Here is a 13,003-nt window from a genome sequence, read left to right on the forward strand (position 1 = left end):
CCTAGTGCTGAGGCAGCAGGATCCCCCAGGAAAGCCTGGGAGCGCACACAACTTTGTGGGGTTAGGCCTTTCTTTGCAAGGTGGTGGGGTCTGTGTGGAATGAGTGAAGGAGCCCCTTTGTGTTGGGCAGAGGTGTATCTGAAGACCTGTTTGCAGCTGTACCCTTTCTGCCAGCATCTGTCTGAGGCATCCGTGCATGTGCTGCCCTTGGAGGAGGTTAGAGTGCAGAGTGTGGCAGTGCAGCAGCCGCCCGGGCAGCAGGGCTGCAGGCTGTGGCTGGCTATCAGCTTACAGTGAAATTTGTTCTCTGGAGGTATTTGATTCAGCAAGCTCCAGAGGCTGCACTGTGTTGGTAGGTGGGACTTTGCTCAGTATCGTCCCCAGGGCAAGGGAGTGGTTTTGTGGTGCCAGGATGTCCAAAGGGCAGAGGGGAAGCTAGGAGAAGGTGGGAGCAGAGCTCAGGGAGGCTCAGAATGGGGCAGGGGCTGCCTGCAGGAGCTGCATCTGGAAACAACTCCCAGCTGGGCCTGGGGAACTCTGCAGTGCAGCACAGTGAGAGAGCTCTTTGATTAAAGCATCTCTGAGATAAGATTTGCATGTGTTTGCCCACTGCTCCAAGGAGAGACCCCTCCAGTCCTGGTGGTGCTGTATGCTCATCCTCACTCTAGAATGTTTTGCGTGCTGATGTGTTGCCTTTCAGCTTTCAATGCCCAACCTTTATCTGCTAAATTGGAGCTTTTTGGTTGATGGTATTTTTCTCTGCGTTAAACTTGTTGGTTTGAGTAAAATACCTTGGCTTTGTCAGTGATTAGTGTACAGCATCCTACATCATCATCATAAAAAATCAGTGTTTGGTTCTCTACAGAACAGCAGTGTTTTTTCTGTTTACTTTGAAAATATATATGGGACCAACTCTAAATACAGTCCCTGGAGAATCTCACTGGAAGTGCCCTCTTTTTTAGATGTTGTTCACATGCAAGTTTCAGATGCTAATTTGCAGGGTCTTACTTCTGCTTTTCAAATGGGAAGAGACATTTACCATATAATTCTGCCTTTTTCATCAAACTTATCAAGAATTCTACTCTCTCCCCTTAGTAGTGGAACTAGATCATTGAAAGGCTTTCTCTTGTCTGGAGTGGAAATAAAATTGGATTATAAAGTCACATTTTTTCCCCCTATTTGAAACTAAAACTTGAATTCTTATTTCTGCCATGAATCTTTTTGATATCTTCCTTCTCATTTTCATTTTTTAACAGTTCCTGGTGTTTACTGTCTATTGTCTGTTTTTGTATATTCATTCATGTATCTGTTTACATTTGCTGCTTTTGCTGAAGCATAGACCCATCGTTATTGTTCTCTTCCTTGATTGTGTAACAGTGTTTGGATTATCTGCTTAAAATATCCTTTTAAAGGCCTTTCACTTTCCATTCTTTTTTTTTTTCTGTTGGTATTTTTGCTCACAGTCATTTTTATTAATGCTCTGTTCACCGTTGGAGTGAATGGTAGAGGAGAGGATACAGACAGGAGGCATGTGCATCCCATCTGCCTTAAGGGGAGCTGGGAGGGGGCTCTCCCAGGAAGGCCATGCAAATCCCTCCCAGGGCTCCTCACCTGTCTGCCAGTGAGCATCTCATGAGCCCTGTTCTCCGCCAAGGCTCAGGCATGTGCTTTGCTGCAGTTCCACTTTCACCAGAGGGCCTCAAAGGGAACCAGTGGGTTTCAGGTGAGGCAACTTTGTGTTGAGTCCTGGTAGCCCTGGAGAAGTGCCCCAGTCTGTTCCTCTTCAGCTCATCCTTAGGGTTTGGATTTCTGTCACTGCTGCCAGGGAGAAGTGAAATACTCAGTATATTTAGTTTCTTGCTTTCAGAGCAGTGGATATATTCTGTTATGGGCTGACTATCTAAATTCAGAGTGAATTTTTACCCCAGCCAGTTCCTGCTCCTGGCAGGGAGCTTAGCCTTTCCCTCAGATTAATTATTCCCCGCCCTAGTTTCATCCCTTCTCCTCTTGCTAGGCAGTAACCCCTCCCCTCCCAGCATCCACATACTTCAAATATTTGCAGCTGGTTTGTTTTGTCCTTAGTCACTGCTTGGCTGTGCTGAGCTGTGAGCCCAAGGCTGGGCCTTTCTTGCAGGCACAAAATCAGAGGCTCGTGCTGAGTGAGGCTGCACAGGGCTTGTCCTCAGCAAGCCCTCCTTGAGCTTGGCCTGGGAGCTGGCCCTTCTTTGTTGTTTTCTGAGTCACCTTCCCTCTGAAGGAGTCAGGGGCAGAGCCAGCTCCAGTTGCAGCAGCTGATGGACAGCACGGCCCTCCATGGACTGGGTTAGCAGTGGGAGCACGGTGTGACAAGGGATGCTGGCAGGTGAGCCCCAATGAGAAGCGCGTGATGGATGTGAATCCTGTTGGGTCTGGTGCACGTGGATCAACTCCCAGAGTGAAGCAGGATAAAAAGCTCTAGCTGTATGTGCACTCACAGCCTGAGTTGCAAGTACTGGCTGTTTTTGTTGATTGGAAGATTGTTGGTTGAGCTTCTGAGCTGAGCAGTGCGATTGCAGTATTGAAGTCATGGTCTCCATGGGCAGGGTGAGGTGGGAGTTTGCTCCACCTCAGCACCTTGCAGCCTGTTCTCCAGCATTGGTGTTGGGCCTCCCATGTGTCAGCAACAGCAGCTCTGGTGGGAGACCAGCATAGCATGTCAAAGCAGTGCAGAATTAATGTGTCACAAAAGCACCAAAGGGAATAGAAAACAAAGCTGTTAGAGACTTAAATGTAGGAAGCTCCTGCAGGAGCTTCAAATGAGCAGAACTTCAATCTCTAAGAATTGTGGTTGAGAACAGTGTATTTCTGAAGAGTATTTCTGAATGCTCTTTCGGCATCTGTGTCATGGGTAAACATGAATTGGTCACTGGATTGGAATTTGGTGGCTTCATTAGAAATACCAGTTGCATTCCTGCAAACTAACGGGGACTGGTCCAGCTGTGGTGTGAGGGCACGGAGGTAATGTCCAAACAGAGCATCTGTGGGGTGAAATGGGGATCTGTTTAAAAACCATTTATTAGGTGAGCAAAAACCACAGTTGTGAAAGAATGTGAGTTTAGTTAAATGCTGAATGAGATTCATTTATGGAGTGCTGCAATTAGACGTACAGAAATGTGGAACAAGCAGGAAAAAAAAGAACTGGGTGGTAGTCAACAGAAATGCTCTGAAATACGAAAGGGAGAGTTTTTAAACGTCAGGAACGGGTTGTAAGAAGTATAGATGAGCTGGAAGCGTAGAGTGTTAACAACAAATTCTGTGTTTTGGGTCTTTGACCTCTGAGTGTTTAAATAAGTGGGACAGCGTTCTGAGTTTGTGACTGGAGAAGGTTGTTGGACTGGTGATCAACAGCAAGGGTTATCGGAGAGCTGGCTGCAGCATCACTGTGTTTTTCAATGTCTTGAAATATTCAGAGCAAGAAAGCCAGAGGGGAATTAATTTGAGTGTTCAGAAATTACAGGCAAAATAATGGAAACACTGACAGTGTAAGTGGGTGGATCTGGCAGACAGCTTTGCCAGATCAGGCAGGCCGCTTTGATGGCCATTATGTGCTAAAAACTTGGGCAGGGAAGGTTTTCCCTTCCCTCTCCCAGATTGGGATTTGAGACTTGCACAGGAAAGGTGTCAGAGCTGGAAGTCTCGAGCATCAGGCACTTGCCCCGGGGCGCTCTTGGACTTGCCCAGGGTGTGCTGGACAGAGCGTGTGGAGCAGCTGCAGGAGCAGGGATCCCCAGTCCCTCTCTCTGAGCTGGAATTGGAGCAGGGCGTGAATGCAAAGGGGGATTTCCCTGGTTGGGGCTGGGCTGAGTACTGTGTGCTGTGCCTGGTTCCCAGCCCCACAGAGCCAGAGCTGAGCTGGGCAGCACTGAGCTGCTGGGGATGCCAACAATGAGGATCCAGGGACCTGCTAGGGATAAGTAGGGGCTCCTCTGCAGTCACAGTCTCCTGCAGCCACCAGATGGCTGTGGCTGAGTGCACAGCAGGATTGTTCGGCAGTCGGTGAAGTCTGGGACGTCTTGCACGAAGTTTCATCTGGGTCGTCGTCATTTTGCATGTGGATAAATGCACAGTTCAGATATTTGGCTGTGGTAAATTTAATCTTTCCCATTTAATCTTGAAGCAAATTTAATGTTTCCCAGGAGCAGGATTTGATCGTTGTGGCTCCCTTCACTCTGCAGCTCCCTGATTTGTTTGTCTGCTGCACAGGCTGTTGTTGAATACAGTTCTTTTCACAACTTCCTGGGCAACCTTTTGTGCTTTGTCAGCTCGGTCAGGGCAGTATCAGCTCACACCCCACCTGCCCTTGATTTCGCTCATGGTTTTACATTCAAATTACCACCTTCCTGCTTCTTCCATGTTGCTCTTCCACTTGAATGTGCTTTCGTGACAAACCAATGCCCTGACAAACTTCTTGAACTAACATACATCTAACATAACTCACTTGCCATTTCTGTTTCGCTGTTATTTGGGAGCTGCTAGCTGCAGACTGCATTATCTGAGCATTTCTTTGTCCCTTCTGTTCCTTTTTTTTCCATCTTCTGTCCTATTCCATCTGCAGGCACTGTGTCTGGGGCAGCACATCCCTGTTGTGTTTGTAGAGGACCCTGCAGACAGGGCCTGCTCTGTAACTGAGGCTTTGCAAATGCTGTGCAAATGCAAGCAGTAAATGTAAAATCCAGCAAAAATATTTGTACAAATATCAGAGCTGGGGGGTGTGCTCGCAACTGATGAAATCCCTGTGACACAGAGCAGCTGGGGACGTGTGGGAGTTGATGGGCGTTTGTCACATCGGCCACTGGCCTAAAATCACAGGATGGGTGTGCTGCAAGCAGGTACCAGCTGTGCAAAACAGCAGTGCAAGGCAGGAGAGCTGAGTTCATGGGCTAGAGCCTGCCTGGGACAGCTGTGTGGCTGAACATGGAGGCTGTGTGGCTGAACATGGGGAACCGGTGCTGTGTTTCGGGCCAGAGGGCACATGCTTTCAGCAGCAGGCAGGTGGAGCAGAAAGTTGCTGGGGCCCGGGAATCCATGGGGATAAAATGTCTCTGAACCTGAATGAAAACAAGAGGGGGCTGGGCTGGGCTGGCCGAGGAGCTGCAGGTGGGACAGAAAACCAGGAGGAAAGCCAGCAGCCCGGCTCTGGGACAGAGAGAATGAGGGTGTAGAGCTGCCAGCGTGCCTCAAGCCTGTGGCAGGGCTCTCTGCACTGCAGTGCCCACAGCGTTTTGCCAGAGGCTGTTGCAAGGGCACGGTGGCCCCAGCCTGGGGCTGTCCCTGAGCTGTGCTGGGGAAACAGGGTTCTCCCAAGCCTGCTAACACTGCTGTCAGTGGGGGATGCATGCAGCCCCCCCATGCCTCTGCCCCTGTGTGTGCCCGCACTGCCTGCCTGCTACCCACGGCCTCGCCAGGTCTCAGGCCCGGTGCCAGATACTGGTCCTGATCGCTTCCACTCCACTTTGGGCCTCATGGCTACCAGTGATGGCTTCCCGAGCGCCACACAGCCCTTCTGGTCACACTCCAGCTCCAGGCTTTGCTGCTTGCAGCCCCATTGTGGTTGCCTGGAGGCCTTTTCAGCTATTCAGATGGAAATGCCCCAGAGCTAGAGAATGGAGACCCTGTTCCCAGCCCCAAGGGAGGGGACAGCAGCCATAGCCAGGCCCCAGCCAGGATGCAGGTGGGAAGCTCCTCTGCTAGGGGTGGGAGGGCAGCGGGTTAGGGGATGGGTAGGAGCAGTGAGCATTAGGGTGTTGGGACCTGGCGGGACTCAGAACCTGCAGCAGGTTTTTGTGGCTGTTGGGAGTAGCAGGGAAGTGGCTGGGCAGTATTTGGATTACCACAATGAGCAGGAAGCGGCTCTGGCTCCTGGTATTCTGAGGCTTGGGGCAGAGAAGACCTGACTGCAAGCTGTCCTTGTCCTGCAGCACTCAGTACTGTGAGGCCCCAGTGCAGTGTACCAGTGCTGATAATTAAGGTAGGCTGTGGGATTGGCCTGCTGGCTCCGCTCTCTGACCATCATGTTTGATCATCTCAGAGGTGCTACATGTCTCCTGTCCTTGCCATGCAAGAGTTGGGCCAGATGTTACTGGAGGATACTGATCTTGCTTGTCTGTCTTGCAGAGATGACCCTCCTGTCCTCTCGGATACCACCCCTGGAGACATCCTCATCTGTCACTGAGAGCCCAGAGCACAGGATGCTGGAGAAGAGGTCCAAGGTTATTGAGGAACTGCTCCAGACAGAGAGGGACTACATCCGAGACCTGGAGATGTGTGTAGAAAGGATTATGGTGCCCCTTCAGCAGGCACAGGTAAGAGTATGGGGGAAGGCTATGAGATGGTGGTGGTGGGGTGGAGTAAGATACAATCTGCTGAAGTTCTTAAAGACCTCAGGGGACATTCAGCTACTCTAGGAGCAGCAGGGTGTTTTTCACTGTTCCTTGCAGTCATAGAAATAACCCATCAATTTTGGGATTCTGCTGAGTTCTCACTGTTGCTGAGAGCAAGAAACATAGCAGCAGATGTCACAGATTGATTTCCTAGGGTGGGAACTGTTGTTCCTATTTGTTTGGTTTGTGGATTATTTCACTGTCTGGAACTGATGGCACTGATAGGAATGGGAGGGTGGTTGGACTAGATGATCTTGCAGGTCGTTTCCAACCTTGTGATTCTGTGATTCTGTGAAAAAGAAGATACAGGATCTTGGCGTGGTGTTGGATTTGATGGGAAGAAAGGGAGTGTCAGATGATCTGACACTCCCTTGGATGAAATTGCTGGGAAAGTAGAGGACACTGCATTTAATAGGACGCATAAGGAGTAAGAGTTTCAGTGTGCTGCAGAATGAGGGAGAGAGTGCAGAAGTCACTGTGCTGGGAGCATTTTGTGGTGAGTGTCTGCCGGGGAGCTAAGGGCTGATTGAAGGTTGCAGGAGGACAAGGGAGAGGATACTACTGTGTCTAGCTGGGACATGCTCTCCCATCCGAGACTTCTCTCTTCTTTTTCTCCAGGTTCCGAATGTAGACTTTGAGGGTCTTTTTGGAAACATCCAAGTGGTAATTAGCTTCTCTAAGCAGCTGCTGTTGACCTTGGAGGCTTCAGATTCCATCGGTATGAACTCTTCTGTTGCCTTTACTCAGAGGCTGGGATGAGATCTGCTAGTGGGGTGGCAGAACAGGGCAATTTAAATGATAGATGAGAGAGTTTCCTCCCCCTTGGTCCCTGTCAGTTCTCATCAGCCCAGCAGCAAAGCTGTGTCACTGTGCTGAGAAACACATGTTGTCTATAAACTTCCCTGGCTCCTTCCTTAAAGCGAACCCCCCTCCTCACACCTGCGCTGCCAGCTTTCGCTGCTCAGCTCCAGTGCAGCTTGTGCCTTTGCTGTCCCCGTGGCTTTCACTGTCAGTGACCAGTCATCTCCTGGAAAACTGGAACAGTTGAGGTGTCTCTGCTGGTCACTTCTGGAGCTCCTGTGGGGCTCTTCAACTAAATTAAACTATCCCCTCGAAGTTTGAGCAAACATGTCCTGGTGAGTTATCGTAACAGGCTTCAGCCTCAGCAGACCTTTCACGCACCATTCCCATTTCTGTCCCCTCCTGCCCCCTCTACTCAGCCTGCAGTGACAGGGAAGCATGAAGGGTGTGTGGGCATGCACAGCATGGCAGGGAGGCACCCACCCTGAGTGCTCTGTTAGCACTGTCCTCTCAAGCTCCAGGTGTGGTAGAGAGTCATGGGGCATCTTGCCATGAATGCGCCATGACTGTTGGAAGCAACAGGAGTACTGGAAACACTGAAGTCCTACTTTTGGTGCTGTATGCAGGGCCGGTGTTCCTGGCACAGCGTGCAGAGCTGGAGAGCGTTTACAGGGTGTATTGCCAGAACCACGATGAGGCCATTGCACTGCTGGAAACATATGAGAAGGATGAGAAGATCCAGAAGCTACTCGTGGACCTGCTGGATAACCTCAGGTTGGAACCTCTGACTGTGGTGACCACCAAGCTGGGTTAGAGGTTCACTCTCCAGCACCCCCTGCTGCCCTGCAGCAGTGCTCAGACAGTTCAGTTGGTGACAGATCTGGGACTAGCTATATCACTGTTGGTGACAAAGCTCCAGGTTCAAATGAAAAGGGCTTTTGTTTCAGTGATAGCCTGCTGCCCCACAGGACATGTGTGCTGGGCCTACACCTGTAGGGCCATGAAGTATGGAGAAGGTGGTGTGTCCTGGATTGAGAGTTCCTGTTTCCCAAGTCCTTTGTCACTATGACCAGCAAAGGAATGAGACACTTTGCCTGGCTCAGCGATTGCCATGGCTCTGGGCATGACAGGGCTGCCATGATAGTTTCACTGCAGGAGGGGGCAAGAGTGCTGGCTGTGGGAATGCACGCCTACCACACTATTAACCTGTTGCTTTTCTTTGCTTTTTGGCACTCTGTGGGCCGTCAGGAGCCTGTACAGTGAGTGGTAAGTTCTTCCTTCTTGTTAGTCCATGCTTACCTGGCCTGGCCTGGCTGCTCCCTTGTGACTCACCTCCTACCACCAGCTTGGTGCATGTCTGAGTGCCCCACCAGTGCTGCTTGGGCTATACAGGCAGATGGTGAGGGGGGATCTTGGGCTGAACACTGGTCTGGGGAGCCATCAGCCCCAGGGAGGCTGGAGAGCCTTGTGCTGGCTGCAGAGCTGAGCGTGGTCAGTCTGTCCTACACTGTAGGTCAGGTGTGACAGTGAGGTAATGGGATAGTCTGAGGCAAGTGAAGCTTTGGTACCTTTTAGGCTGTGCCTATGTGGGATTTCACAGGGGGTCTGGTAATGGATAGGTTCCTGGCTGGGAAAGATAACCTGGTATGAGTAAGATCTGGAAACCTGAGGCTGATTGAGGTCACTAGGGGTGTGGGAGTGCTTTGGTTTTGGAGATGAGGGTGGCCTGACTTAGGAAGTACAGTAGATTTGGACATGCTGGTCCTCTGGATATGGTTGGGGTTGGTTCAAGGAGTCAGACTTTGCATGATAGAGTTGGACTGAAATCTGGTGCATCTTTTCTGTCCCAACTTCCCAGGGGCTGCACAAACTACATTAACCTGGGCTCATTCCTCATCAAGCCAGTACAAAGGGTGATGCGGTACCCCCTGCTGCTGATGGAACTGCTGAGTGCCACCCCTGAATCTCACCCTGACAAGGCACCACTCACAGCTGCTGTTCTTGCAGTCAAAGAAATTAATGTCAACATCAATGAGTACAAGCGTCGGAAGGACCTCGGTGAGGAGCTGGGGAGTGAGTGTGTTGACAGTGGAGTCTGTCAGCTGCACGAGCATGAAGAGAATCTGTTCCCGGTAGACTGATCTGAGCAACAGTGTAGAACTGCATTTTAAAAGCTACACGTGAAACACAATACGTAGAGGATAATGCAGTACACATCTGACAGGAGATATTTCTTGTGATACAGTGATATAAAATGCATGCAATTGCTGGATGCTGTTAGACTAGAACAAAGAAGGATAAGACAAAACAATGTCTGTTTAATGTTGAAAATTGAATTTTGAAGAATACAAGTAGGGAATCAGTCTGTCAGGGTATTCTCTATCTTACTGAGATACAGAGAGTGAGTTTAAAGGTGTATCTGTAGACAGGACAGAATTACAGAGCTGTTGGCTGGAAGGACCCAGGATGTAAGCTCTCCCTGTGGATTATGAGCTCTAGTTTTCCCACATCCTTTTTGACCTGGGGAACCCAGGCTAGACAGAGAATCTTAACTGCAGCTTCCCTGAGACTGAACAGAGAGAGAAAATGTCATCTTATACTTTTACTTATTCTACACATAACGTGAAAAATGTTAAAAGGTTGAATGTTGCATCCGCAAAATGTGTGACATATCCAGAGCCAAGCAAGGGAATTACAGGTGGTCCAGTGCTGGATTTTGAGTTGATGTACGATATGACAGAATACAAAACAATATTATGTGATACATGGAACACTTGGGATTACAGAGTCTTAGGGAAGAGGCAGCAAGGCAAGTGTTGATGAGGTACTGCAAGACACAGATGTTGTGCTGGTAAGTTTTCTAATTTCTACATCAATTTCTGTAGTGCTTAAGTACCGGAAAGGGGATGAGGATAGCCTCATGGAGAAGATCTCCAAGCTCAACTTCCACTCTATCATCAAGAAATCCAACCGTGTGAGCAGCCACCTCAAACATCTCACAGGCTTTGCACCCCAGGTAATGTGCATCAGCTACCAAGTGCGCTTACACCCCATGATGTTTGAGGAGGTGGCGGTACCTGCTGGCTCCCTACATCCCTTTTTTGATGGGTAGTTCTGATTCAGGTCAGCAAGGCAGTGAGCTTAGGGTCCGAACCACCTGCCTCTGCTCCCTGGCTTGTAGGCAAGAGGCCCCACATCTCACACTCTGGGAGGTAGCAGAGTCCCACGTTGCCTCCCTTGAGCATTTTTCTCTCACAGCTGAAGGATGAAGCCTTTGAGGAGACAGAGAAAAATTTCCGGATGCAGGAGCGACTGATCAAGTCCTTCATCAGGGACCTTTCACTCTACCTGCAGCACGTTCGGGTGAGTCTTGATATGATGCCACTTACTACTGCTTCTGCCCTCAGCTCTGCCTGCGTGTTGGCCTCTGGAGGTCTGGGCTGCCCTAGAAGCTTGAGCCTGTTCAGGGAGCTCTGTTCTCCTGGGCAGTAAGCATGGTGTGCTGACTGCTTGTCCCTGCTGCAGGAGTCGGCCTGCATGAAGGCACTAGCAGCAGTCAGCATGTGGGATCTGTGCATGGAGAAGGGCAGCGGGGACCTGGACCAGTTCCAGAAAGTGAACCGACTCATCAGCGACCAGCTGTTCTCCAACTTTGTGAGTGAGCCTGTGTCCTTGTGTGTTGAAGGCACCCCCTGGGACCCTCTCACCTATGATTGGCTGTGCAAGTGACGCAGCCTGGGAGAGGTGCAAGCACCCCTACTCATCTCTTGCCTCCTGAAAGCTTTGGTGGCTGTGGCTTTTGGTTATGCCTTGAGCATATCTGTTAGATACGCATTTGTCTTCAGCCATACTTGAAGTGTTAGAACCTTTAGGTCCTTCCTGTAGTTTTTTCCATGCTGGCACATGTCTGTAATGCATATTGGAAAGGACCTCTAGAGCTCTGGTGGGATGCTATTGGAGTACGGACACTGTACTGTTCTGGAGAAGTTGTGTACCAGAGGGTGGGCTGCTGGTGTTCTCAGTTTGACAGAAGAGAGCACCTAATCTCACCTTTTCCCTGCATCTGTACCCACCAGAAAGAGCGAACAGAGCGGCTGGTGATCTCACCCCTGAACCAGCTGCTGAGCATGTTTGTAGGGCCCCACAAGCTGGTGCAGAAACGCTTCGACAAGCTCCTCGACTTCCACAACTGCACAGAGCGAGCAGAGAAGCTGAAGGACAAGCGAACGCTGGAGGAGCTGCAGTCAGCCCGTAACAACTACGAGGCCCTCAATGCCCAGCTGCTGGATGAGCTGCCCAAGTTCTTGTACTTTGCCAAGGAGCTGTTTGCCAGCTGTGTGCGGGGCTATGCTGAGGCACACTGTGACTTCGTGCGCCTGGCCCTGGAGGAGCTGAAGCCTCTGCTGTCGGTGGGTTCCTGGATCACAGCCAGCACTCCAGACTCAGTGCAGTGCTAATCTCTGCACAGGGTTTGTCTGGTGGGGCACTGGAGTGATAGGTACATTCACCAGCAGCTTTCACCTAACTGCTCTGATCCTGCTCTGGTTCCAGTTGCTGAAGACGTCTGGCCGGGAGGGGAACCTCATTGCCATCTTCCAGGAAGAGCACAGTCGAGTCCTTCAGCAGCTCCAGGCTTTCACCTTCTTCCCAGAGTCACAGGCGGTTCCCAGGAAGCCTTTTGAGAGAAAGACCGTGGAGCGTCAGTCTGCCCGGCGGCAGCCTCTCGGTGCCTTGGTGAGTCACATGTGACCCCATGTCAGGGCTCACTGGTGTGCTGGAACAACCACTCACACTTGCTTTGTTCCTCTGCAGCCCAGCTACATCTTGCAGTCAGATGACATCCGAGCAGCCCTCCTGGCCCGCTATCCCCCTGATAGTCTCTTCCAGGCAGATCGCAATTTCAATGCTGCCCAAGACCTGGATGTCTCTCTGCTGGAGGGAGACATTGTGGGAGTCATCAAGAAGAAGGACCCCATGGGCAGCCAGAATCGCTGGCTCATAGACAATGGGGGTAGGTGGCTGCTCTCTGCCTTTGGTGCCTGCTGCATCTCTCCTCTGGTTTTCCTGATCTTTGACATGAGCTCCTTTTTTCTCCCTCTCTGCAGTGACCAAAGGCTTTGTGTACAGCTCCTTTCTGAAGCCCTACAACCCGCGCCGCAGCCAGTCTGATGTCTCAGTAGGCAGCCACTCTTCCAATGAGTCTGAGAATAGCAGCTCTTCTCCCCACAGCAGCACCACGCTGACCTTCAGCCCCAGCAGGGCAGCCGTGGCCTTCACTCATAAACCCTCCCAGGACTCTGCCTCACTGGGAGAGCTGTGCCACTCTCCACAGTCCCCCTCGGAGGTGGATTCTCCAAGCTCTGGTGACAGGACAGTCCCACTGGAGGCCGGAGTGGTGACATCTCCACACCGCTACAGCCGACCCGAGCCAGGCTACAGCCCCAGCCCTCGCAATGAGCACCCCACCAAAACGCATCTTAGGTCTGCATCCTTGGTGGAGGACAGAGACTCTGGGCTCGAGAGCGGCGAGTCAGAAGGCAACCAGGTGAGCCCTGAGGTAGCTGGGGTTTGGGGTGTGAGGGTGAGACCCTCACTTGTGTAGAGGCTGAGTCATACTCTGCAGGCATGACCAGGGAGAGAAGTATGAGGTAGAGACTTGTCTGTCTCAATGAGACGTGTGCAGAACAAGGCTGTGAGTGGAGGTGGACAGATGGGGACAGCTCTGGCAGAGGCTGGGCAGGGTCTGCTGCTCTTTGGGTACACAAGCCAAAACTCAGCGCAGA

At 51.0% G+C, this 13,003-nt stretch overlaps 1 protein-coding gene across 5 annotated transcripts in view; it reads left to right on the plus strand.

Annotated features, from left to right (window-relative positions):
- LOC125693098 (dynamin binding protein) overlaps positions 1-13,003 on the plus strand; it is a 30,046-nt gene that overhangs the window by 15,061 nt on the left and 1,982 nt on the right. For 4 of the 5 annotated variants that reach the window (XM_048944568.1, XM_048944571.1, XM_048944569.1 and 1 more), the window contains 12 exons: positions 6,154-6,341; positions 7,038-7,137; positions 7,847-7,994; positions 8,469-8,486; positions 9,079-9,278; positions 10,106-10,236; positions 10,479-10,583; positions 10,746-10,874; positions 11,297-11,629; positions 11,772-11,954; positions 12,033-12,231; positions 12,326-12,765. In XM_048944568.1, coding sequence (XP_048800525.1) covers positions 6,154-6,341; positions 7,038-7,137; positions 7,847-7,994; positions 8,469-8,486; positions 9,079-9,278; positions 10,106-10,236; positions 10,479-10,583; positions 10,746-10,874; positions 11,297-11,629; positions 11,772-11,954; positions 12,033-12,231; positions 12,326-12,765 — 2,174 coding nt within the window. The remainder of the gene's footprint in view (positions 1-6,153; positions 6,342-7,037; positions 7,138-7,846; positions 7,995-8,468; positions 8,487-9,078; positions 9,279-10,105; positions 10,237-10,478; positions 10,584-10,745; positions 10,875-11,296; positions 11,630-11,771; positions 11,955-12,032; positions 12,232-12,325; positions 12,766-13,003) is intronic. The other variant, XM_048944570.1, reaches the window with a different exon arrangement.

This window comes from Lagopus muta, chromosome 5 (genome assembly GCF_023343835.1).
Source record: "Lagopus muta isolate bLagMut1 chromosome 5, bLagMut1 primary, whole genome shotgun sequence".
NCBI classification, from domain to species: domain Eukaryota; kingdom Metazoa; phylum Chordata; class Aves; order Galliformes; family Phasianidae; genus Lagopus; species Lagopus muta.